This window comes from Fukomys damarensis, unplaced genomic scaffold, assembly GCF_012274545.1.
Source record: "Fukomys damarensis isolate Sample0158 unplaced genomic scaffold, DMR_v1.0_HiC HiC_scaffold_14, whole genome shotgun sequence".
Lineage (NCBI taxonomy): Eukaryota > Metazoa > Chordata > Mammalia > Rodentia > Bathyergidae > Fukomys > Fukomys damarensis.
Genome location: NW_022900926.1, coordinates 22,430,944 through 22,456,968, shown reverse-complemented (window position 1 = coordinate 22,456,968; position 26,025 = coordinate 22,430,944). Strand labels below are relative to the sequence as shown.

At 41.5% G+C, this 26,025-nt stretch overlaps 1 protein-coding gene across 9 annotated transcripts in view; it reads right to left on the bottom strand.

Annotated features, from left to right (window-relative positions):
• Positions 1-786: 786 nt before the first annotated feature.
• Positions 787-26,025, bottom strand: part of Map7 (microtubule associated protein 7) — a 142,533-nt gene continuing 117,294 nt past the window's right edge. For 5 of the 9 annotated variants that reach the window (XM_033763271.1, XM_033763272.1, XM_033763270.1 and 2 more), the window contains 11 exons: positions 25,006-25,211; positions 18,694-18,803; positions 17,942-18,225; positions 14,542-14,764; positions 12,789-12,942; positions 12,572-12,670; positions 12,148-12,198; positions 11,893-11,950; positions 9,027-9,129; positions 2,932-3,155; positions 787-1,879 (listed from right to left, as the gene is read on the bottom strand). In XM_033763271.1, the coding sequence (XP_033619162.1) occupies positions 1,869-1,879; positions 2,932-3,155; positions 9,027-9,129; positions 11,893-11,950; positions 12,148-12,198; positions 12,572-12,670; positions 12,789-12,942; positions 14,542-14,764; positions 17,942-18,225; positions 18,694-18,803; positions 25,006-25,211 (1,523 nt within the window). In that variant the 3' untranslated portion in view covers positions 787-1,868. The remainder of the gene's footprint in view (positions 1,880-2,931; positions 3,156-9,026; positions 9,130-11,892; positions 11,951-12,147; positions 12,199-12,571; positions 12,671-12,788; positions 12,943-14,541; positions 14,765-17,941; positions 18,226-18,693; positions 18,804-25,005; positions 25,212-26,025) is intronic. The other 4 variants (XM_010626575.3, XM_010626574.2, XM_033763274.1 and 1 more) reach the window with 3 other exon arrangements.

Genomic DNA, 26,025 nt, shown 5'->3' with positions numbered 1-26,025 from the left:
CAGTACATGCAAGGCCCTGAACTCAGTCTCTGATATTTTTGCGGGTAGGGAGGAATTACTCATTGAAATTTTAAATAAACTATTCTATATGCTAGCTCAATAGGGATCCAGGGAAATGCCATCAAGGTTAAATGAAGGGCAATTTGAAAACTAAAGAATCAACCATGGGGCTGGGGGTGTTGTTGGACAATACTGTACAACAAACACATTTGCGAGGTCCTATGTTTGATTCCCAGAATCCAAAACCACACCCAGATAAACACACAGACACCCTCACACACTCTCCACCAACAAGCAAACACACAGACAAACAAGAAAGGCCAACTTGAGCTGTTCACATACGAAAGTTCTAAAAGTAAAACTATGGCAAATATTTTATTTGGTGTTTCATGCTAGGTTGATTTAAACAAATAAAACAACTTTGTTGAACAGAATTTTTTAATAGGATGACTGTGTACACAGACAACTGAGAATAAGGAAAAAAATCCAAATTAATGTTTTGACAAATTAAAATTGTTGCTAAGGATGATATACTTAGATTTAAAAGGAACAGTCCAATAAGATGAATAGTCTCTCATTCAATCTAGGAGCTTAACTAATCCCTCTTTTAACAAAACCAACACATTATACTGGTATAAATCTGACTTTCTTAAACATTCCACATAAAACCACGTATTCCCTCAGTGTTCCCTCTCTTTCTACATTTACTCATTAGTGGTCTCTTAAATGGGAAAAATCAAATCAAACTTATATTAGCAAATGAAAGTGCAAGTTTGTACAGCTAGGCTCAGCAGCAAAAGTGAAGAATAACGACGAAAAGTGAAAAGTGATGGCTGCCCTGCGGCGTGAGGATGCCCGTGGAGCCCCTCGTCCCATTGCCAGTCAACGTCCCATTCATTGCTCTGAAACGAGCAAAACCAAATTCTTTTTTGATTTAAAGAAACACGAAACCCTCTACCCCCCCTCCCCCCATAATTTGTGATCAGGTAAGGCAAAGACAAGTCCCAGCCATCATTCGGGACAGCAGCAACATACGAAGGTCAGAAGTAGCCCTGAACCACCAGTAACATTCTCTCACAGTGACGTCAGAAGGAATTGCATCTCGTAAAGCAAATCTGCAGGGTCCATGCATAGTTCTAATTTATTTAATTTGTTTGGAGAAACTTTATAAATACATGATTTGAGAGGAGAGTAAATTATGTTCTTGCTTTGAAAAAATAAGTATTTTTTTTTCACATTTTAAAAGTTGTTAGCTTTCGTAAAATAAGCTGCAAGAGGAGTATGACAGCTGGGTCCGCAGAATGTCCATGTACAAGTTGCATTTACAAGAACCTGGTAGCCTGCCTTTAATTTGCCTCTACAAATAGAGCTTTTCGCAACAGTATTTAAACAAACAGGTTTAATTTAAATACCTCCTCTATTCACTCTATTTGTAGAGAAAAGAGGTACTTATTTTTCAAGTATTACATTGTAAAAGGTAATTTTTTTTTGCCAATTTTTTATGTTAGGCTTCTAAGAACAAAACAGCTCTGAAAAATCATGCTCAGTCAGCCCGTTTCTTTTAGAGTCAAATGTTCGTCTTTTAAAGAATGCAGAAAAATATCAAGTTGCTAAGAAGGAACACACTAGAAAAAGCCATTTTAAAGTACTGAAGAATAAGGAGCATTTATTTCTTTCTGTTGGCGAAATTATTAGAAAAGCTATCCAGTCTATTGTCATTAGCTGGTTTTAATAAAGTCTTTTCAAAATGATGGTCAAGCAATCTTTAGAAAACTGGAGCAGGGAATGCTCCTTTGTGGCATGAAAGGAATTCCATTAATCGTAGAAACTCTTACTCAATTTCTGCTTTGGTGAATCAGAAGAAATGCTCATATAACTTCTACAAGAGGAGACAGAAAAAGGAACAGATTAATATGACACTTGCCTAAAATCTTATTGAAAGAAAATGATAGTGATATTTTACATTTCCAAAATATCACCATGTTGTTATATACATTGTCTTACATGAGAATAGGTCATTGTCTTAGGATTCACAGCCTTATATTTAGTGAATTCTACTACTTATAGGAAACATGTGGCCTTTCCTTTACTCTAACCTAGGCTATAACATTTACTTTTCTACCCTGTATATATCAATTGTAGGCTTCTCAGAGGTTAGGGATTTAAACACTCAGTTGTCGATTCCTTAGTAACCTGATACTTAGGGCTCCAGGGAAGGAAAGGAAAGTTAAGAACAGTGGGAATGGATCCACAGATAACTGAAAAGATGATTTAATAAGATCCACCAGGAGAAGCAGAAAATCACATGGACCCCCTCCCCCCATGAACTTGTAATATGACAAAGGAGGACACCACACTGGCATATGCCCACAAATATGACATTAAATACTGTTCCTGAAGCCATAAGTATCAGGAAATCAGACCAGAGAGGGACTCTGTGACCTCGTTTTATAGCCCAAGCTCATGAGAGATCTTGTTGGGCTCAATATGATCCTACTTTGATGAACTGTTATTACCTAAATCATAACAAACTTTAAAAAGACAGTAACATATGACCCACGCTGCCAAACCCAAAGCAGGGAAAAATGGCAAGAGAACATAAGGGCAGTCTTCCAGAGTCTGAAGACTTGAGAAAAATGGGAAAAACTCCAACCCCTTGTCAGGTGGGCAGAACTAGGCTGGATGGCCTGCCTGTTATGGGGAGGGGCCTTGTCTGACACGAAGCACCTCCCAACAGCGAGCACTCCTCTGGCGGCAGAGGCGGATGGCTACTCACAGCGTAGTCCACTGTGCGGAATGAACGGGCAGACGAGAGGCCTGAGACAATTCAGCTTCTATGACCACAGTCACAGTGGAGAATGTGGCAATTCATCCCCTCTTGGGTGTCACATATTTCTGACGACCACAGAAGGGAGTTCAAGGTAAGCTTACCTGTGGTCTGTTGTGTTTGAACACCGTCTACCTGAGGCAGAGGCCCAAGTGTCCCTTCTTCATCGAAGGCCAAAATTGGAGTCAAAGGAATTTCTGGGTTCTCACTATTGATGACATCTAATCTTGATGGCTTAGATCCAATGGGTAAGGTTATACTCTCTTCAAAAGTTTCATTCTCCACAGATACTCCGTTTTCATTTGGTGGTTTTTCCAAATTAGGAGCACTGGGGAAAATGAAAAATCAAAACAGAAATGAGTTAGCATTAACATTTATAGAACAATCAAAAATATTTTGCAATAGATTTATTACTTTACAGTAAAAAATTAAACTGATTCATCATACCATTGCTAACAAAAATGGTGAACTACGACATATTTGTATTTTTAGCTATTTAAAAAAATCTAGCCTTGCCATAAAACCTATCAAAATGGACAATTTACTACTTCGAACAGATTCCCATCAATGGAATGGCCCTTAAGCAGGAACTTCCTTCAAGATGAAAGGGTCCTAATTCCTACTGAAGGAGTAAAGTGTCATTGCATATGACTGTGGTGGCACAGAGCATGAAAAGATTACTCCGCAGAGACTTGGTCTGAACACCAAAGAGGCCCAGAGAGGCTATCTCAACTGAAAGCACCCAGCATTAGGGAGACTCCCAGGAGCAGCACCAAAGCCGAGAACTTTTTGGGTTTTATTTATATCAGTGTAAGAAAAAAAGCAGATCGGGTAAGGAAGTGTCTCAAGGCTAAGTAGTTTTTTGGGGAAAGGGGATAGGACGACAGCCGGACACAACATGCTGTCACTAATCTAAACTTACTGTTAAACCATTCACTCTTCACAGAGCCCTAGCGCTTTTGTCCTGCAGTTTAACCATTCACTCCTTGGCCAAGTCCCCACAGTAAATGATCTGCACATAGTTACACAGCTGCCAAGACAGAGCTGCTGCTCTTTTGTCGGGGGGAGGGGACAAGGTCTCATTAAATTGCTTAATCTGGTCTCAAACCGATGATCCTCCTGCCTCAGTCTCCAAGTGCTGGGATTATAGGTGTAGGCCACTATATCAAGTTTTTATTTGGGGGAAGGGATTTGGCTATGTTGTCCTGGCTAATTGCAAACTCCTGTGCTCAAATGATCTTCCTGCCTCAACCTCCTAAGTAGCTAGGACTATAGGCACATGGCGTTGTGCCTGGCTCTAAATACATGATTTCTTGTTTTCTGGTCCGGTGATGTTCTCAATAAGTAACTTTATGAATTCCTTGACTGTTCATATTCTGGCCCTCTTTTAATGTCCCCAGCTTTCCAGAATGCTTGTGTAATTTCATCTATGCAAATTGTTCAAGATCAAACTTTTTTGTTGTTGGGTTTTTGAGAGTATCTCACTATATAGTCCAGGATGGCCTTGAACTCAGTATGTAGTGCAGCACGGCCCTGAACTCACAATCCTCCTACCTCAGGGTCCCAACTTCTGGGACTTGCAGGCATGTGTATATGCAGCAAGACCAAACTTTTATCTTTGCTCTACTTAAATCTTACTCTAACCCCATGTTGATCCTCACCGATTAAATCATGCATAATATCTTTGACCTATTTTGGGGGTGCACTGAACAAGCTATCCAATCTATAATTATCTATAGTTTCTCTTAATACTGTTATTCTCTCCAGCCATATAATGTCAGTACTTTATGTTATATTCTTATTCTAATTTTTTAAAAATGGAGGTCTTGCCATGTTGCCCATGCTTAAGTGATCCGCCTGTCTCAATATCCCAAGTAGCTGGGACTGCATGTCCACTATTATTTTCTATGTTGCAACAAAACAATGCCTATTCATCAAACAAGGGCTAGAGTAATGTTACCATTCATTTTAGTTGAGTGCAGCAGTATGTACACACAACCTTCACACTTTGTTCAATGCTCAATAAATTACCTGCATTCTAATGCCAACTGTTTGAATTTAAGTCACTTTTTCACACTGCCTTCCCTCAATGGTAAAATAAAGCTAATGTAAGTCTAACTTTTCCACTGAAAAAATTTTTTAAGAGAACCTGTATTTTTTGTCTGAATGAAGAAAGTTTACTTTCCTTACCTGAAGAGAAATGACTTTGTGGAATACATTCTAAAGCATTTCTGACTTGTAACATCTTTTGTGGGGGGGGGCACTTTTTTTGTTAATTAAACCTTTAAAAAACTTTTAAGGAAAAAAAAAGATCCTTGTTCTGAATATTTCACAAGGCACTGCGAGGTCTGAAATTTTTTTTTTGAGTGTGAAAGAATATAAAAATGTTAAGAGTGTGATGGTGCTAATTCCCCAAGGAAGGGAGAGGAAGCTTGGTGTTGTATGTGTGAGTGCATGTGTGCACACACATTCACACACTTGAGTGCACACACATGCCTACTTCCTGTTGTTCTCTGTCTGGGTTTTCACACCTATCCTGTCCTTTCCCAATGCCCATGGGTTTTCTGCAGCCAGTAGTAGTTCTGGTTCTCTAGCCAAAGAGAATTTAAGGAGAAGTTCTGGCAAAAGGTAAGAGCAGGGCTGTAGCTCCAAAGCCCTTCTCCCTTGGCCGTCTTCACCCCTGTTATCTTGCAGGCCTGTGTGTGTTCAGTCATAGCAGCAGTGGCCAAACTCAGACATGAGTCACCCGCTGGCTTCATCTCCCCACTTCACGCCCACCTGTTCTTTCCTGTTAGCAATCAGGGAACTCATTGTGCCATGTGCTTTAATGTTCAGGGAACACAGAGACCAGCAGAAACTATGAAAAAAACTAGAGTCACTGGGGTCAGGGATTATAGATCTGCGTGACTTCTTGGACAGCAGTGCCAGCTTTTGAATTCCCATTCAGAAGTCAAAGGTTGGATATAAGGTTCTTGTATATTTCACCCAAATTCTGTTCAGAGAAGGGACAGGGCCACGATCTAACATTCTACGTGGCTATGAGAGCCAGGCTCCTCTTCCTTGACACTTATTAATTATGTTATAAGAAGTAACTTGTATTAAAAGTGATATATCACACTAAGTCACTAAGTTGCCCAGGCTTAAATCTGTGATTCTCCTGCCGCAGCCTCCCATAGTGCTGGGATCAGAAGAGGTGTGAGCTACCACATCTGGCAGGCCAATAGATTTGTCAGGTCACTCCTGTATTTTGAGGTTTATATCTGATACTAATTTATATCTGAACTGCCTATATTGTTAGGTGAAAGAAAAAATAAGTCTATGCTTATCCTTCTCCCAGTAGTCTGATAAGGATCATCTTACACGCATGACAAAGGACAGTTTATCCCTTGGATAAAGATGGACAGCAATAGTAGTGCATTTTGGTTTAACTACAAACTGTTGATTTTTTTCCATGTAGAGAAGGCTAAAAAATCAGGTTTACTATCTATATCATCTTATATAATGCAATGTTTTAGAATCTTATATAATGATTATTTGGTGATTTTGCTACTGACGAGAGCTGGCCACTACAATTTCTTTTTCTTTTCTCCCTTTTTCTTCTTTTTTTGGCAGGACTGGGATTGAATCCGGGGTGCTATACCACCAAGCTACATACACAGCCCTTTTTTATTTTGAGATAGGCCCTTGCCAATTTGCCCAGGCTGGCCTCAAACTTGTGATCCTCCTGCCCCAGACTCCCAAGTAGCTAGGGTAACAGGTGTGCACCTGTAGCTACATAAATTTGTTTTGCTGATCAGACAGAATTATCAGTAGCGTAGTAAGCTGAAGTATGTACTGCCTGTTCTGAATCAAAATAGAATTCCCTCCATGGTGCTTTTCATGCCTTCCAAAAAATCTCTCAAGTCACTGAATTGAACATCAAAAATTATAGCAAGTTGGAACAGACTTTTTTGAAAATCAAACAAAAATTTAAGAAAAATATACCATTTAATATGTATGTTAGGTAATTATAATATTAAATTTATTCAACATAATTGAGAGTTTATTAAGATATCTCAGGAAATTATTCTCTTTGATATTGCAGTACGTTAAAAAAAAAAGCTGCCTGTCTCAGGAAGACAGGAAGAGTAGGATGAAGACAGCAGAAAGCCAATCCAATCAGGCAGGCACCAAAACTCTCCATTGAGGGATTCACAGCAGATCACCATGCAATACCAGAAATGGTTAAAAAAAAAATCTTTCCTTATTTTTTAACTGCTGCCAATTACATTATAGAATATTTGCAGTATAAGTTTTTAGATTAAGAAAACAGTTGAGGGTCTTCAATTTTCTATTGGTAGCAAATACCCTTGTGCTAGAGATTGAAAATTTCATAAAATAATTTAAATAGGTTCCAAAAAATTAAAAAAGTCATAGCTAAAAATTTTAAATACCACTAAAAATATTCCATAAGTTCTCTATTTTAGATTTTTAGGCACAAGTTAAACTTTTAATTTTTTTTTCTCTCATTGAGTTTATTGGTACATTTTAGGTATACAGTACAGTTACATCCATCATTGGGATCTTGTACCTTTACATGACAGGTCTTGGTTCTCATTTTTTTCCCCTTGTCCCTGCCCTCCCTTCACCTCCTCCTCCCCTCCCCATTTACAAACACTTTATTTCCATTTTTACATTTTCTCCTATTTTTTTTCTTTTCCCTTATTCCCCTTCCCCTACCCTTCCCACTTTCCCTACACCTTTAGACCTTTTCTTCCCATTTCACAATGTCAGTTATCTCCTTAGGATCTTATGTACTATTATAGTTTTTCACACCAGAAAAACTATTCGGTATTTACACATGTGTGACTTATTTATTTCACTTAGGAGTATATCCTCAATATGTATCCATTTTCCTATGAATGAATCTAATTTCTCATTCTTTATGGCTGAGTAGCATTCCATTTTATAGAAAAACCACATCTTCTTTATCCAATCTCCAACTGATGGGCAATTGGGCTGTTTCCAAGTTTTAGCTATTACAAACTGTGCCCCTATAAACATGGGTGCACATATATCACTCTGGTATGATTCTTTTAATTCTTTTGGAAAGATGCCCAGCAAAGGGATGGCTGGGTCAAATGGATCCTCTAGTCCCAGCTCTCTCAGGTATCTCCATATTGATTTCCATAGTGGTTGCACTAGTCTGCTCTCCCATCAACAATGGATTTTTTATTTTAAAAAATGTCCTTATGAGGCTGAACTCACAGTGAGTTTGAGGCCAGCTTGCACTACATAGTGAGCTCAAGGTCAGCCCGAACTACATAGCAAGACCCTGTATCAAAAAACAAAAAAGTCCTTATGACACAATTGATACAGATACAAGGGAAAAGAAAAGTACTTATTTGCTCAGCAGTGCTGGGGATTGAACTGAAGGCCTCTGCACTAAGCTACACCCTCTGCCTTTTCCTAAGTGTTTATTTTGAGACAGGCTCTTCTTGCTAAGTCACTAAGTTGACCATGATGGGCTCAAATTTGAGATCCTCCTGCCTTTTTCTCCCAGATTGCTGGGATAACAGGCATGCATTATTATGTCTGGTCCAGGTCATCTTTTACTTATTGTTAGGAATTATTTTGCTTCTTCATTAAGAAAATCTGCTACCATTAAAATATTGGTATCTAAATTACTTTTATTATGGAACAAACTTGTGACTCAGCATCATATATGTCTCAGATTTAATTGTCTTGTGCTATTAAAGGATCAGGATATCCAGGTCAGGTTAAATACATACAAAGAAAACTACCTCCTATAATTTTAATAGTCACTACAACCTCACCATGAAGGCATAAGAAAAATGATATTGAACCTTTCTTAAAAATAGAGTTCTAAGCTCTATCCAAAATTAATGACCCCAGCCGGGCATGATGGTACACACCTGTAATCCCAGCACTCAAGAGACTGAGGCAGGAGGATTGCCCTGAGTTCAAGGCCAACCTGGGATACATAGTGAATTTAAAGCCTGAACACCATAGCAAGACCTTGTCTTAAAAAAGCTGGAAACAAAACAACCACCCAAATTAATGACCCAAATAAAAATCACAATGAAAATAGATCTTAATGTTAAAACTTTGAAATTCTGCCAGGCCCAGGAAATTCTGATGGGGTAAAAACAGTGCTTTGGTGTAACATGTGAAAACAGGTCCCAGTTGTTCGACTCACCTCTCAACGGTCACTTTGGGTTGGTGTGAAGTGACCACATGTGGGCTAGTGCCTGGATCCCCACTTCCGGGCAAGTCTGTCATACACGGAAGTAGAGCTGTCTCTATGTGCAGAAAAAGAGAGAAGAGAGTCACTAATACTCTATCATCAAACCCAACCCCCCAGGAACCACCGTGCTTAGATCATGTTCTGCTCTGTGATTCACCAGCTGTGGGACTTGGAACAAGTTATTTAAATTCTTCCCTCATTTTGCACAATGAATATTGGTACCTATCTCATGAGCTACTGTGACAATTAAACGTGTTAATACATGTAGAGTATTCAGAACAGAGCTCTTCCCATTGTGAGGGATGAAATAAATGCTACTGTCATTTTGGCTTACAAATAAATTGGCTACGGGCAGAAAGTATACACTGAAACCATAGCATCTGATGAAGACAGCAGTGAGCAGACTTGATCGGGTGGATACCAAACATCTCTACAGAGGCACCCAGAGCAAATCATCGTGGATATCGGAAGTGAGAAAAAAGATTCTTGCAAACTCAACTTGTTCTGGTCATATGTAGAATGACAAGGATTTCATAAATGGAAACCTACAAACTCGCTACTTTGTTATTCCATGCGCAATGCCAGACAGAGTCCAGTTTAAGTCAATATTGATGCCCGACCCTCAAATCACAGATAGGGTTACTTAGAAGTCTTACGCCCTTCATACAGGTCAGAGCTCCAGAAAAAACCATGACATTTTATGGTTTCAGCTTGATGAGACAGAATAACTGAAATAATTGCAAGTGAGTGCTATTTCATGACCAAGCATACATTCGATGAAACGGCCAGAGGTCCACAGAGTCTGATAACTGAGGCAAGGAAATAATGATAATTTAAAAACTGCCAATGCTTGCAAAGTGGGTGGCAGCTCACCTGAGGGGAGTTCTGGAGGGGGTGTGAACTTGCCTACCTGGGCACCTGCCCACCCGAGAATTCTCTTTATGGTACTGGTGATACCATTCAGCCCTCAGGCAGATGCCCGATGAGAAAAGGAATATTTAACTTTCAAGCTTCTTTTTTAGCAATTTTTTTTTTTTTTGGTACAGGGTTCTCACTCTGGACCTTGCACTTGTGAGGTAGGCAGCAGCACCACTGAGCCAAATCCCCAGCACCCCTCCTTTTTAGCATTTTTAACTCAAATCAAATTTACTTGAGTGTTGATGAACATGGATCTACCAAGTGACAAATGCACCCCCTTTCTTGCCTTTGTTTAGTCTCAGGTTGAGCACAAAGGTACTGAAAGAATAGGTGGAACTAAAAGGAAGGGGAAAAAAGAAAACAAGAATCAAGAACCTGGCCAGGCACAGACCACAGCCTCAGCCCTCAGGTAATCCTGGCATGGCCCAGTGCACAGCCTCAAGGCTGTTTTGGTGACTTGCTAGTTGCTGCACTTGAGCCCGTACCTATTAGGACCTTCTTGGAGAAACCATGCTAAAAATGCAGTGGAGTTAAGAGGCAACCATCTAGATTATTGTCCAAACAAATATAATTCTGACATCTATAAAAGAGCACACAAATCCCACAATAAAGGATCCATAACATACAGACACAAGAATAGCCTCTATTTTTGTTTTGTTTTTTGGTATCAGGGATCGAACTCAGGACTTTGAACTTGTGAGGCAGATGGAGAACCACTGAGCTCAATCCCTGGCCCTAGAATAGCCTCTACTGACATAAAACCAAACACCAATCATGATTTACACCTGACAACCCCTAGAATTTACAGGGAATGTTCCTTCATGTAATCATTTGATTTGATCTTCAATCCAGCCCTGTGAGGTACTCTACCCTTTGGGTTTTTTTGATTTGTTTTGTTTTTTTACTGGGGATCAAACTTGGGCGCTTAAGCTTACAAGGCAGGCGGCGGAACCACTGAGCCAAATCCCTGACCCCTCTACCCTTTGTTTTTAACAGAAAAAGAAACAACAGTATGGCTGGTCCTTTCTTTTCAGATTGATACTGTAAATAAGAGGACTGAAGGCTGAGCTATTTACCAGTCATCTGGGTGCACAGTCGCAGATACCATGTGGGATTGTGGGGAATTAGGAGGTGGTGAGCTGGGCCCCAGCTGTCAGGGAATGAGCGTGCCCTGGGGAGAAGGACTTGTCAGTCTTGTTCACAATGAATCCCAGAACCTTCTGCAGTGCCAAGAGGAAGCATCCTCTATCTCCTAAGACTGCAGTGGAAATTAAATAAGAACTATATGAAAGGTAAGCCAGGCGTGGTGACACATGCTTGTAAGCCCCAGCACTCTGAGATTGCAGGGTTGCCAGGTTTGAGCCCAGCCTTAGGCAACTTAGTGACTTAGCAAGATCCTGCCTCAAAATAAAAAATAAAATAAGGTCAGAGATGTTGCTCTGTATGAAAGCCTTGGGTTCAATCCCTGTATCCTCCCTGCCTCCCAAAAAAGTATATGAAAGATATACCTGATGCAAAGGGCATTTAATCAAAATTAACTGGATTGGAGTAGTAACCTAAGATGAATTCCATTTTTAAAAAGAAATCACGAAGAAACTAGTAATCTCAAACACTGTAACATGAACAACTTCCAAATAAATTTCAATACATTTTCTATTTTATCTGTACTCTGAAGTCAGAGTTAAAAGAAATAACTCTTAAATCTTTCTTCTGAGAAATGCCATAAAATGCAAATTGTCAAAATGTGTACATTTAAAGGCCCTCAGAAAAAATATCAAAGGCAGTTTCACCTGAGCTTGAGCCTGGGAGCAGCTCTCCCCACCCTTACCACGGCCCTTTGAATATCCTGAGCTCCACAGTGAATCCAAGAATTTTCCATGTCAACTGATGATAGAAATACCTGTTGCTCTAGCGGGAGCTCCCTTGGCTATGTCACCATTTCTCTGGTCAACGGTTTTCTACCAAAAAGAAAAAAAAAAAAAAAAAAAAGGCTTTAAAAAATTTAAAAGTGAAAGTAAAGAGGGTTGAGATTGCTTGCCCAGGGTGCCAAGGGCCTTAGGTTCAAGCCTCAATGGTGGGGAGGGGGGAAACGGGAGGAAGTGAAAGCAAAAAGTAAATGCCACCCAGGGTAGTTAGAAAGCAGCTCTCTTAATACCTTCTCTGCAGTTTCTGTCCTCCTGGTTCTCTTCATAATCTCCTCAAGACGCTGCAAAACAGGATGAGGATCAGATACAGAGAGTAAGTCAGGGACAAAATAAGTAGCAGGGTCAAAGCAGCAGCACGTGTGTTTTGGGGAAAACCGAATTCAGACTGCTTCATCTTAAAAAGTGGGGTTATTCATAAAGGATGGGAGCAGGGTGGGCTTTGTGAACTGGAAGCAACTGCTTGGGCAAGGCTGAAACCTTGGGCACGGTTGCTTTGGAGGTGATTATTACTAAGGGGGTTCCTTATCCGGAAAGGGCAGAGCCTATTACTGATGGCCACGCTGGTCTCTCGGGATCTCCTGGTCTTTGGGTGGCTTCAGATCTAGAAAGAACAAAAAGTGCAGTTCTCTCCCAGATTCTGCCTGCGACAGCTACCTTCTTCCTCTCCAGACGCTCCTGCTCTTCTCTCTGGAAGTGTCTCTCTCGTTCCTGCCGGACCCTCTCTGCTTCCTCACGAACCCGGGCTTCTTCCTCCTTATGAAAACAAGAAGCGGTGTCAGTTTGGTACACACGAGGAGCAGGGGTTGCTTCTCCAGCGATCGACCCGTGAACGCCACACTTGGCACTGCCAGGGGCCTGGGCCCGGGCGCACCTGCTTCTGGGCGCGCTCCATCTCTGCGCGCTCCCGCTCCAGGAGCAGCTGCTCCTCCTTCTCCTGGGCTTGCTCGGCCTCCAGCCTGCGAGCCTCCTCCTCGCGGCGGGCTCGCTCTTCCGCCACCCTTTGAGCCAATTCCTCTTTCTTCTGTCTGGGGAAAGAAAAAGCAAAAGACACGCGGGGGATGTCTAGAAGAGAGGCCTAGTCTTTGGGCACTGTAAGGAGAATTCATTCACAGGTCTGGCAGAAATGCCCGCACGGGATGTGCTCAACATGTTTGGGGACAAAATGGGAAGTCACCCTTTACTTCTGATCCTCCTCTCCCAGCTTCTATGCAGCGTGTGGGGAACAGAAACAACAAGGAACCACTGATATTTTGCAGGACAGCTTGCTTTTTCAAAGGATCTGCGATTTAACTACATATCTTTAACAGCTGAGACTTGCTGGGCGTGTTACTGCACGCCTGCAATCCCAGCTCTCTGGGAGGTTGAGGCAGGAGCATCACAAGTTGGAGCCTGGCAATTTACTGAGACCCTGCATCAAAATAAAAAAGTAAAAATGAGCTGGTGATATAGGTGAGTGCAGGACCTGGGTTTAATCTCTACCACTTACTGAAAAAAGCAAAGTAAAAGAAATATACTAGGAAATAGGGAGATAGAGCTGTGAAAGCAAAGGGGACCAAGATACAGGGAGAGGAGAGGATGAAAAAAGAATTAAGATGTTTTAGGTACACGTACCAACTCTCCAAGAGCAATGTGATCATTATGTACTGCAAACATGTACCAATAGAAATAAAAAAGTAAAGCTTAAAATGTTCAAAACTTTCAAAGAAAAAATCAAGCCTGAGACTTGTATAATCCAAATGATGTAAATTTTTAGTGACAAAATTGAAGCTCTCCACCCTGAAAGGAAATCTTGTTAAATAAATAAGGTCATGTTTTCTCCAGGAACAGGAAGGAGACGGACCATACAAGGTCTCTAATGGCACAACACGCAGGGCACATCCAATGCGGTGGCCCAGCACTGGGACTCAGGTCCTTCCCAGAGGGGCAGCTCTGTTTGTCTGAAGAACAATTATATCGCCATTAGCCTTATTAGACCCAGAAGGTGACCAATTAAGCAAACTGTCCCTAGCATACTGTCTGGAAATCGTGGAGCATTTAAATCTCTCACACAGATACTCTTGAGTTTTACCTTACAGCTTTAAAATGGTAATGATAAAGCTAATGAGGAAAGCTGGAGATTGGAGATACAGTAACTGAAAACAGACATGCAGAACTGACCTCCCCAGTGATTATAACCCTGTGAATATGTGTGCGCATGTGTGTGTTTGTATGCATACCCATAACCTCCTCACATGTTTCAGGACTGCTCAGAGCCTGGAAAGGACTTGCCCAAATGCACATCATACTGAAAACTGTAAGACTGAATGCAATTTTGTGAGATGGGGGTCTCGCTATATAATTCAGGCTGGCCTCAAATTTGCAGCAATCCTCCTGCCTCGGTGTCCCAAGTGCTGGAATCAGGCGTGCACTACATGCCTGGCTACATCTTTCTTTAAACCTTCCTCCATCAGTGCTGCACCATCACTAGCAAGAAAATGAAACTGAAAAAAACAATTTTTTGGTCAAAGGCACACTAGGTAAGCTGATTCTGAAACCTTCTCTTTGGTCACAGCTGCCATCCCCTCCTCTGGATGGAGGACTTTATGCAAGGCATCACTGGTGTCATGTCACTGTCACCCCTTTACCTTTCCAGCTCTTCCTTCTCCCTCCTCTCTCTTTCCTCCTTCTCTCTCTGCTCTCGGGCCAGCCTCCTCTTCTCAGCCAGCAGCCGCGTGGCCTCTTCTGGGTCCGTGGTGCCTGCAGAGGCTTTGGGAGCAGCACCGGCAGTCACAGGGGGTGGTGTGGCAGCGACAGAGGCTGCAGCTGGAGCTGAGGCTGGGGCTGGAGTCGGAGCCTGCGCTGGAGTAGCTGTACAAATAGGTACAAGAAGAAACCCAACTGGAAACAAAATCCAAAGAACAAAACAAAAACTAGCATTCTCCACACATGGCCCAGGCTTAGAATTACTCATTATCAAAGAAAAGGGAATGTTTATTACTGCGTGTTCTCATGGTTTCACTATATTCTATCTGTAACCAAGCAACAGATAACAAAAAACTGTGGGTGTGTGAGATCTCCAACATAGCTCACACTGTCACCACATCTTATTTTAATAGCAGTCAAATCAGTTAACAATATCTAGCACATGTGGACTGAGTAGAGCGCCTCGTGTTGATTCAGAAGCAAAATGAAGATGCGATCTTTTGTTACTTTTTAAGAATTCCTGCTCTTTGGTGACTATTTGTTATTATGACACTAAAGCCTTTCTCTGACTGTCCTCAGCATCCACGTCACAGGCTGACGGAGGCCGGGAAGGGACACCCTTTCAGACAGAAGCCTACCCAGAGCTGTCTTCAGGTCTGGGATGTGGGGAGGCCATGGCCTGTTCAGGGGCATGTGTGTGGCTAACACATCCGGACTCCACTCAGGCTTGACACCACCCAGCCAGACACAAGCAGAAGTTCTCTGGCTTCAATCAGAGGGGAGCTGGTACAGGAGGGCGCCCCCCACTCTTGTGACTGATCCAGCACCCGGGAGCTCTAAGTGCCTGGCCACTCCCAACATCCCAACATTCCCCCCTACATCTCTATTTCTTTTCCCATAGAGTTTTCTTTACGATCATGCTCTCCTTCATGAAAGCAAACATTGGATTCTTCTACTCTCTCAACATTTTCAACTGTCTTGAATCAACTATTCTTTCTTTGCCTCTATCCTTGATGTTCAGGATGTCTTAAACAGAAAAATTTTGAATGAAGACAATTTTCAACAAGAAAATAAACTCCCAGCTCTGAGTGACAGCAGATTCCTAAATAGAATCTGGTTAGCTTCACAGAACCACTGGGTATTCTGGGAAAACATTCTGACCTCTGTCAAGCACACAGTGTAAGCTAATGGTCTTCAAACTCTCGTGTGCTCAGAATCAAGTCACAGTACTTGTCAGGGTTCTCGGACTCACCACCTCCTTCCTATTCTGACCCAGCCAGTGTGAGGTAAGGCCAGGGCTCAGTATTTTTAAAAATCCCTGGAGGTAGTGGTTTAAAAATATTTCTATAGGGCCGGGATTTAGCTCAGTGGTTCTACCACCTGCTTCACAAGTGCAAGGACCCAAGCTCGATCCCTGGTACCAAAAGAAAAAAATTTTTTTTTCCATAAATTCTTTGAAAATTCTCCCTCCAAAAGGAGGAGACTGACTGCCTATCCTTGAGCATCAATTCAATCTTGTGATTTCTCATAAGCAGAACATGACAGAAATGTGGGCATGTGACCTCTTGAGATTTGACACATGGATTTCTCCTTATTCTCTCTCATCCACTCTGAGGACAGCAGAGCAAGCAGATTGTGAGTACAACAAGCAACAAAGTCTGTATGTCACAAAACAAGGGACATCTGCCAACAGCCATGTGCAGCAGTCACTTTCTGCTGAGTCTTTTTTTTGGGGAGGGGCAGGGTTTTGTTATGTATTTTAGGCTAGCTTTGAACTTACTACACAGCCCAGGCTGGCTTTGAACTCATGGTGATCCTCCTGCCTCAGGCACCTGAGTGCTGGGATTACTAATGTGCATCACACCTGGCTACACCCCTCAGGGTTTTGGGATGACTGTAGCCCTGGCAGACAGCTGAAATACAATCTCGCAGGAGACCGTGAGCCACAACTGCCCAGCTACACTGTTCCCAAATTCTTGACCCAATAATCCGTGTGCAATAAGAAATGTTTTAGTGTCTCAATCTTCATAGTAGCTATGAAGATTGGACTACTCTGTTATTGTCATTGTTATGGCAATAGATAACTTGTATAATACACGATTTGAACTCCGGCACTCTGAACACAACTTTTTTATGAAATGCTGGACTCAGTAAAAGGACTTGGGATCATGTCTGAATTAACAATGCTATGGGTCCAACAATGGGCTTCTAGATGTATGGATTGTAAAGAAAATTACAGTTAAGAAAAGGTACTAATTCTTTGGGGAAGATACCTACCAGGGGAATAGCTGGGTCAAATGGGACCTCCAATCCTAGTTCTTTGAGGCCTCTCCACACTGATTTCCACAGTGCTTGCACCAGTCTACACTCCCACCAGCAGTGGAGAAGGGTTCCTCTTTCCCCACAGCCCCTCCAGCATTTGTCATTGGTTGATTTCTTGAGAGCAGCCATTCTTTCTGGGGTGAGGTGGAATCTCAGTGCAGTTTTCATTTGCATTTCTCGAATGACCAGTGATGTTGAACATTTTTTCATATGTTTATTTGCTATTTCTACTTCTTTGTCTGAGAAATGTTTGTTCGTTTCAGATGCCCATTTTTGGATTGGGCCTTTAAATTTGGGAGTTCCGATTTTTTAAAGTTCTTTATATATTCTAGATTGTAGAATTTTGTCTGAGTGCACCCATGTTCATAGCAGCACAATTCATGATAGCTAAAACTTGGAAGCAACCCAATTTGCCCATCAACAGGAGAATGGATAAAGAAGATGTGGGGTTACTAAATAAAACGGAGTACTACTCAGCCATAAAGAATGAGAAACTAGAGACACTTATAGCTAAATGGATGCACATTAAGCATCCTCTTAGATACTCCTAAGTGAAATAAGTAGGACACACGTTTAAATACTGAATCATTACTCTAGTGTGAGAAACTGAAAGTGTACATAAGGACTAAAAGGTATAATAGATAATGTGAAATAGGAAGAAAAGTTGCAAAGGGGAAGGGGAATTGGGAGGGGAGGGGAAAGGGAAGAAGGGAATGGAATTAATATGAGAAAATGGAAACAAAGTCTTTGCAGATAGGGAGGGAGGAAGGGGTTAAAGGGAGGGCAGGGAAATGGGGAAAAATAAGAACCAAGATAGGTTATGTAAAGGTGCAAATTTCCAACGGTCAATGTCATTATATTGTATACCTTAAATGTACGAATAAATTAATTTTTTAAAAAAGAGAAAAGGTCCTAAAATGAGCCTCAGAAAAGAAAAGCTAATAAAACAATGCCCGCGAAAAAGAGCAAGGATGGAGAGCAGCGAAGGCCGCGTCCCAGCACAAGCCGGGTCATCCCCACCTGGGTCGGCTGCGGGCTCCACAGGCGGCGCCTCTTCCACTTCAGCTTCCGCTACCTTCACTAGCGGTGCTCTGCCCCTCAGAGAGGGCTCGCTGGCAACGCTCTGACGCTCCTTCTCCGGCTCTTTCTTCTCGGGTTCCACTCCGGCTTCTTTCTTACCGGGGCGGATGTTGCCAGGGGATGGGGGCCGGGCCTGGGCTGCGGCAGCTTTGACTGAGCCAGGAGGTAAGGAAGACGCCGGTCGGGGTGTGCCGGGCAAGTGCGGGAAGGACTTGGATGGGAGCCTGGGTGGCAAACAACGCGGAGACGGGAGCATCAGAGCAGGTCGTCCCTCTCAGGACGACAATTTATCGAAAAGCAATGCAGGTAGCTAACTAACGTGCATTTGTCTTTTCTGTAGTAGACGCAGAAATCCTACGTTCCTGTTTTTCTTTGCCTTAAGGCAGACTGTTGAGTCAGACGTGGTGGTGGTTCAGGCCTGTAATACCAGCCACTTGGGAAGCTGAGGTAGAATCATTACAAGTCGGGGCCACTTATCAAGACCTTGCCTCAAAATATAAATTAAATTAAAAACGGCTGGTGATGTAGTACAGAGGGGGGGGTGAGGGAGGGAGGAAAGGGAACAGAGGGGAGCGGGGGTGGGGGGGAGCGCAAGCGAGCGCTATTATTCCCTAAATCAAGGCCAAGCTTGCTGTGAAGACAGAAGCTACTAATCACCATGGGGCCCAAGCAGCCTTGTGTACTGCACTCACCAGAGTCGGGAGGAAGCTGGCGATCTCGCTTTGGGATTAGCTGGAGATAGAGCCCTTCGGACACCAGACATGAGGTGGAAGGGTACATTTTCTCTGTCTCTTTTATGGCCCTAAGTTCAGAGAAAATAATTAGATTTTTCCATGAGTGAGCTGATCACATTTCCAGTATTCGACAGCAGGACTATAAATCATTTAACAGGATTTTACAAAATTTCTAAACTACCCCCACAAGGTCCTTGTTAGTTTAGAACAGCATAATTGAATTAACACAGGTGTTTTTGAATGTGTGATTTGGATATTTGTTTAAAGAAATACACTTGAGACTTTTAGAGAGCACTTATACTTTGTGTCTGAAATTACCTGAACAAAATCTCAGTATGGTTTATTCCCCACAAATGTTAAAATAAAGATCACTTCTGTTTTTTTAAAAACTTTTAATTAAATGCTTTTCTCTTTAATTCATAACTTTTTTCATCTCAAAGCATAGCATATCTTTTTTTTTTTTTTAGTTTAATAATTAAAAAATTTAGAGCCAGGCGTGGTGGCACACGCCTTTAATCTCAGCACTTGGGAGGCTGAGACTAGAGGATCGCTGTGAGTTCAAGAACAGGCTGGGCTACATAGTGAGTTCCAGGTCAGTCTCAGCTACATAGTGAGACCCTGTCTCAAAACAAAACAAAACAAAACAAAATTTACACATCCGCTATTTCTGACATTAATTCATTTTCTCCCTATATGGACATTATAGAAACATTCCTTCTTCAGCTGATGTTCTCTAAGGAAAGTCAGGTTCAGGGTGAGCAAATTTAGGTTTTTATACTCCTCTGTATCAGGGGAGCAAGAGAAATCTGAGGATAGGCTAAAAGAGCAGCCCTTCCCTAACTGCCAGCTAGGAATTCAGCCTGCCAGACAGCACCCTTCCTAGTGGAAATGAGCAGACAGAAGCCCGGAGAAACCTTCTGAGAGTCCAAAATCAGCCCAGGTGCCACTACGCAATGCGGACAGAAAACCAGACCCATTCCAAGTACTGGAGCATCTGGAACTTTCTGTCATGTTCTGGGATGGGAATGGAGCCTGCTGGAGGCACTCAGGGAACACCTGCCAGAAAGCAGACCGGAAAGATACAAAAATACTATCTGGTCACAGGTCAAAAGAGCTCTGGTAACGCAGTCTTTTTTCCTTCCTTTTCTCCCAATGCTCAAGCATCAGTTCTACTTTGCCTTCCCTTTTATGCCCTTGAATGTCCCATCTAATTGCTTCTCTCCATCTTCCTTAGCAGCATCCTAGTTGACTGCCTGGGTCATACGTGGGGAAAAACATCTAAGTGTCAGATAATACGGACTCACTGGAGCTTCTACATAGAGGGATGCACAGGGCAGGAAGGAGCAGCACAAAGTGGGTGCCAGTTCTACCCCATCTCTAGGTACATGACCACGCTCTGTCCCTATCTCTGATGCTGGCAGGAGGTGGGGCCTGGCCGAGCAGGTGTAGTCTTTGGGTGGCAAAAGTCATCCTATGGAACTTCCAGTCTAGTAAGCAAGTTGGCTAATATGCCTCCGGAAGGTCTGTCCCCAGGATGGAAGACCCAGGGCTCCTCCTAAGGGAACTCGGGGTAAAGAACCCGAGTAGTCTTGTTGGTTCTTTTTTTCTCAAAATATTTTGATTTGGCTGACAGACAAATCAGGAGAGATCTGAATGGGAAAGACAATTGTGAGTAAAGAATATGGGGATGACTTTCCTAATCTGTGCTTTGATGAAACAGGGTCCAGGGGAGATGGGGATGTAGCCCAGTGTAGACTGGGTAGCATATGTGAGGCCCTGCACTCTACTCCCAGAAAAACAAAAGAAAACAGGAGAGAGAAAAAAAAAAAAGAAAAAAGAGAGACATGGAAAATGGAATGGCCCTGCATAAAAGAGACAGTCTTTGTTTTATCAGAATGCCCATTACTTTGTAGTCTCCTAAAAGAAACTGATCTCCTTTAACTACCTATGGGCTGGGAAAGCAGGAGAGGAATGGTTTGGGAAAATACTAAGTACTTGAGATAGTATCACCCAAGCAAGTTGAATTTGTTTTATCTCCTATGTCTATTCACCATTCTTAAATCCACAGTTCATTTGGGTATCACCTGGGTAAAGGCACTCCTGGTTTTCATCTGTATCTGAGTTAATGCCCTGTAGTCTGTACAATCCTCTTTCCTTCTAACATTGTCTAAAATGCTGAGGGAAACTTTACAATATTGAAAAAGAAGAACAAGGCTGGAGGCCTCATACTTGTAGATTTTAAACCATATAAAAATATATATCACTCAAAACACTCAATGACCACCATATAGACCAATTGAATAGAATAGATAGCCCAGAAATAACTACTTGGGAACATGGTAAAATCCTAAGATCAAAGAGAAAAGAATGCCCTCTTCAACGAATGCTGCTGGAAAAACTGGATATCTGCAAGAAAAAGAAATTGGACCTTTTCCTTATATAACATACAAACATGAACTCAAAGTGGATTAAAGACCTAATATATGACTTAAAACCACAGAACTTCTGTAGAAAACAGAAGTGGTAAACTTCATGTCATTGGATTTAGTGTTGATTTGTTAGAATAACAAAAGCATAGCCAACAGTGTGAAAAACAGACAAACAGAAAAACATCAGACTTAAACATTTCTATTCATCAAAAAACACAATCACTCCTGGAGGCTGAGGCACGAGGAACACAAGCTCAAGTCTGACCTGGGCAACTCAGTGATTTAGTGAAATTGTCTCAAAATAAAAACTAAGAAAAGGATTGGGGATACAGCTCAGTGCAAATGCTCTAGGTTCGGCTTTCAAGACTGCAAAAAAGAAACAACAACAAAAAGACAGGACACAGTAAAAGAAAGCCTGTGAAATAGGAAAAATATCTTCAAGTCATACATAGGAGGTTAATATTAAAAAAAATGACTCCTACAATTCAATAACCAGTAACCTCATTTAAAAAATGGGTAAAAGACTTTAAGAAACATTTCCCACATATGAAATACAAACTCCCAACATACCCATGAGAAGCTTGCACCATCACCGCTCACTAGAGAAATGCAAGCTGAATGTACTTCGTCAGATGAATGCAAACCCAAAATGTGATAGGAATGTACAACCACAGTAAGCCAAGTAACTTTTAAGAATATGGTACACGGTGTATTAACTATTGTTATTCTCTAATTATTGGGTTATGAAATTTTGATTTATTTCTTCACAGAAGAGAGAGTACTTATTTATATTTTCTTCAGCAATATCTACTTGTATTACATTAAGAAAAACTAAAGTTGCTGAGATGATTCAAGAGGGAAAGGTTTTCTTTTCTAAATATCCAGTTGGAAGAATTATGTATCCAAATTTAAATTTTTTTTTACTTCACATGCATAAATTAAATCAAAGTTGATGTACTTGAACACTTGCTAAATAAAATTATAAAACTTAAGAAAACAATAGTTGTAGGCATTAAAAATAAAGCAATGTGAAACATTTTCATAAAAAATAAATTTTCAGGGCCAGGAATTAAGCTCAGTGGTTCCACTGCCTGCCTTGCAAGCGCAAGGTCGTGAGTTCGATCCCTGGTAACAACAACAAAAAAAATAAAATAAAAAATAAAACTTTTTTTCATGCTTCATCTTTAAAAGAAACACAGTGAGTTATCATTTCACATGCACTAAGACTTGTATTTAAAATAAACCAGAAAATAACACATGCTGGTAAAAATGTGGAGAATGAGAACCCCTTGTGCTTTGGTAGGAATGTAAAATGGTTCAGTAACTATGGAAAATAGTATGGAGGTGCCTCAAAAAACTAAAGTATAGCTACCATATCATCCTGCATTCCCACTTCTGGGTATATATATGTCTGAGAGAATTGATTGCAGTATCTCCCAGAGATACTGTGTACCAATGTTCATAGCGGCATTATGCACAATAGCCAAAAGGTAGAAACATCCCAAATGTACCTCATCGGATGAATGTAACTCATCAGATGAATGCAAAACCAAAATGTGATATATACATACAATGAAATATTCATCCTTGAAAAGGAAGATGTCAGGCATGGTGCTGCACACCCGAGATCCCAGCACTCTGGGAGGCTAAGGCAGGAGGATCTCAAGTTCTGAGTTTAATCCCTACTACCAAGCATAACACCACCACCAAAAACAGGAAAGAAATTCTGACATGCGCTTCCACGGGTTTGAATCTTGACAATCTTATGCTAAGTGAAATAAACCAGTCATAAAAATTTAATTATTTCATGATTCCACTTATATGCGGTATCTAAAGAAGTCATAGGCACAGAAACAAAAAGTAGGATGTTACTGCCGGGGGCAGAGAGGAAAGACGAGGAAATAGGAAGTAGTTTAATGTGCACAGAGGTTGAGCTGTGCAAGATTTTAAAAGTTCTGGAGATTGGCGGTGTTACGTGAACATATTTGACACTGAACTAAAAAATGACTGTTTCTTAAAACCACAAACATATTATTGTCATTGTTGTTTGGAGGGAAGGTCTGGCCCTAAATTCACAATCATCCTGCCTCAGCCTCCCAAGTGCTGGGATTACCAGTATGTGCCACAATGTCTGGCTCAGCATTTTTTTTTTCTTTTAAGAGTACGAAAAATTTGAGAGAATGAAAGCTTCTATCTTAAAAGAGACAGAAGGAGGACCAGAAAGTGTGTTGCCCAGCATTTTTTCAAAATTAAAAATTCATCATGGCCTAGTGGTCCAGGCCTATAACCCTGGGAAACTGAGGCAGGCAAAGTCTGGCCTGGACAACTTAACAAGTCCTTATGTCAAGATAAAAAATTAAAAAATGGGCTGAGGATAGAGTTCAGTACGAAGGTCCTGGGCTCAATCTACAATATTAAAAAAGAAATCAGCGTGTCAGTGTCGTTTGCCTCTTTTTGAGTGCTCAGTGTGGATGGTGACTACTGAATTCCATGTCACAGCTCCAGGTTCTGGCTTAGGTTTGATCTAAATGTTTGGCTGCAGGAGGTAGAAAAGGGTAAATGTCTACACAAAGAAAGAGGAAGGCATTAAGGAGAGGCCAACACCTACAACAAAGCCCAGGATGTGGGATGACAGACCCCTCTCATTTACTGTTAGCCCAGGGGCAGCCTTCAGTTTCTCTCCAAGAAGCCTTCAGAGCTGATCCTCTTCTACTGCCTTTTGCTCATAGTGAGAATCTCTGCTGCACCCAGAGGCTAGTGAATCCAGTTTTAGAAGAAGCCACGGTGGTGGTGTACACCTGTGATCTTATTTGGCAGGTGGAGGCAGGAGGATCCCAGGTATAAGGCCAGCTCGGGCAACTCAGTGAGACCTTTTCTCAAAAAATAAAAAGCACTGGGTATGTGGCTTTGGTGGTAGACTCCCCTAGGTTCAATCCCCAGTACTGTAAAAAACAAGAAACCACTCTGCAGACATCAAAGGCAGTTTTCACCTTTGGCTTAGAGCACTGCAGGTCTGATGAGGCTTGTAAGAAAACTGCTTGTAGGCAAAACCATCAAGGGCTCTCAAACCCTCAAATTATCCTCTAAGCAAAATCCTTTTAAGCACCCATGAGTTTTATACATCTGAATTGCTCTTGGAAGATAAAATTAAAAAAACAAGTTCTAGCCCTTCATTTCAAGGGCCACACTATTATCATGGGAGAGAGGCGATGAGATCTGGTGGATGGGTGAGTCCTTTAAGACTAAAGTACAGGGTCCAAAGGCCATAGAACAACATCTTCATCTTTCAACAGAGGCAAAATAAACACACAGTTTAAAACAAAGATGAAGAAAGATTCCCGGAGACATACAAATTACCTCACTGCATTTACAGCATGATGATTAAGGTTAGCTCAGCTTCCTTGCCAGTAATAACAAGTACAAATTACATTTTTCACTTGCAGAACTTGAGTGTGCAATACAGCACAATAGCCTTTTAAAGACTGGTTATTTAGCAAACAACTCATGTTTTTGGAATATTTTTCCAATATTTTGGAATATTTTAAGATGTGGGCTTTGACAGAGATTAGCTAATAATAAGTAGGATCAAAATTCCTCATCTTGATTTTTAGTGACTCACAGTTAAGAGTCTGGCCAGCTTCTGGATATGACTGGGATAAGCCAGCCACTCGTGTATGCTTGAAACAGTATTCATCTTCCAGTTCAACTTTTTAGAAAGTGCAAAATCCCCAACCTAAGAGGAAGGGTGTGTCGGGTGGGGGGCAGCATTGCCCAGTGAGCTACATTGGAGAAGGGTGGCATGGTGGGTGTTGCGGCTGCCCTGTGTCTCATCACATCGTACCTCGGGCAGTGTCCACGCTGTCCCAGGCTTGCCGGGCTGCTCCTGGCTGCTACTCACCATGGTGCCATGAACAGTCCTCCTGCGCGCAGAGCCCTCGGGTGGTGTGACAAAGAGTTTTGGTCGATCCACTGGATTTCTAGAGTGTGCAGCTTTGTAGGGCATGATGATGGGGCTGCAAGATGCTGAACGAGGACAAATGGGGATAACTAGGGTGCAGATGATTGGTTTTACACACAAGAGTGCCAGAGGAGCAGTTGAAGAAAGCCAAAAGCAGGTTCAGGAAAAGGAGCAAAGCAGAGATAGAGAGAAAAGTAGGAAGATGTTATTACCTAAAGGTGCCCAGAACCACCACGCTCAACTCTCCTCACATCCTGTGAGTCTGAGATGTGTCCAAAAGGAAGGCATGTCCAAGTAAAAAATCCAGAATATAAAGCTAGCTATTTAAATACTGATTGAAGATACAGTTGCAATCCAATAATTATGGACAGCAATGGTCTTATATTCCTATAAACCAGTGGTTCTGGTAAAATGCAACATTAGTCATATGGGATAATTTTTATATGAGGATTGGTTTATGATCAGATTTTTCTTAGTTAGCTTTAAGACGTTCTACAAGGTGGAAAGAGAGGAAGCGTGCAGGCAAGCAAGATACACTACAAGTATTTCAAGAGTCAAGTTCAAAAGCCAGTGGAGAAAAAAGCAAGCACATTTTAAAAATGTTAAATGACCAAGTCTTACCAAGTGTTAAGACTTGTTAGAAGTATAAGAAATAATTCCCAGAAAAGAATTCTGTAAATGTTTTATCTATTTTTAAAGGCAAACCAATGCATGCTTTCCCAAAAGCCAAGGCACTTGATAGTTCAAAAAAGCAACAGTAGAACGTATGGGGAGATGGGATGTAACTATTTAAAATGATGAAAAGAACATAAATATGTTAGGGTTACTAAAAATAAATTTGGATCATGAATAGCTTTTGCAGTTTTACTCAACATGGATTTTTTTTTTTTTTTTTTTTTTTAA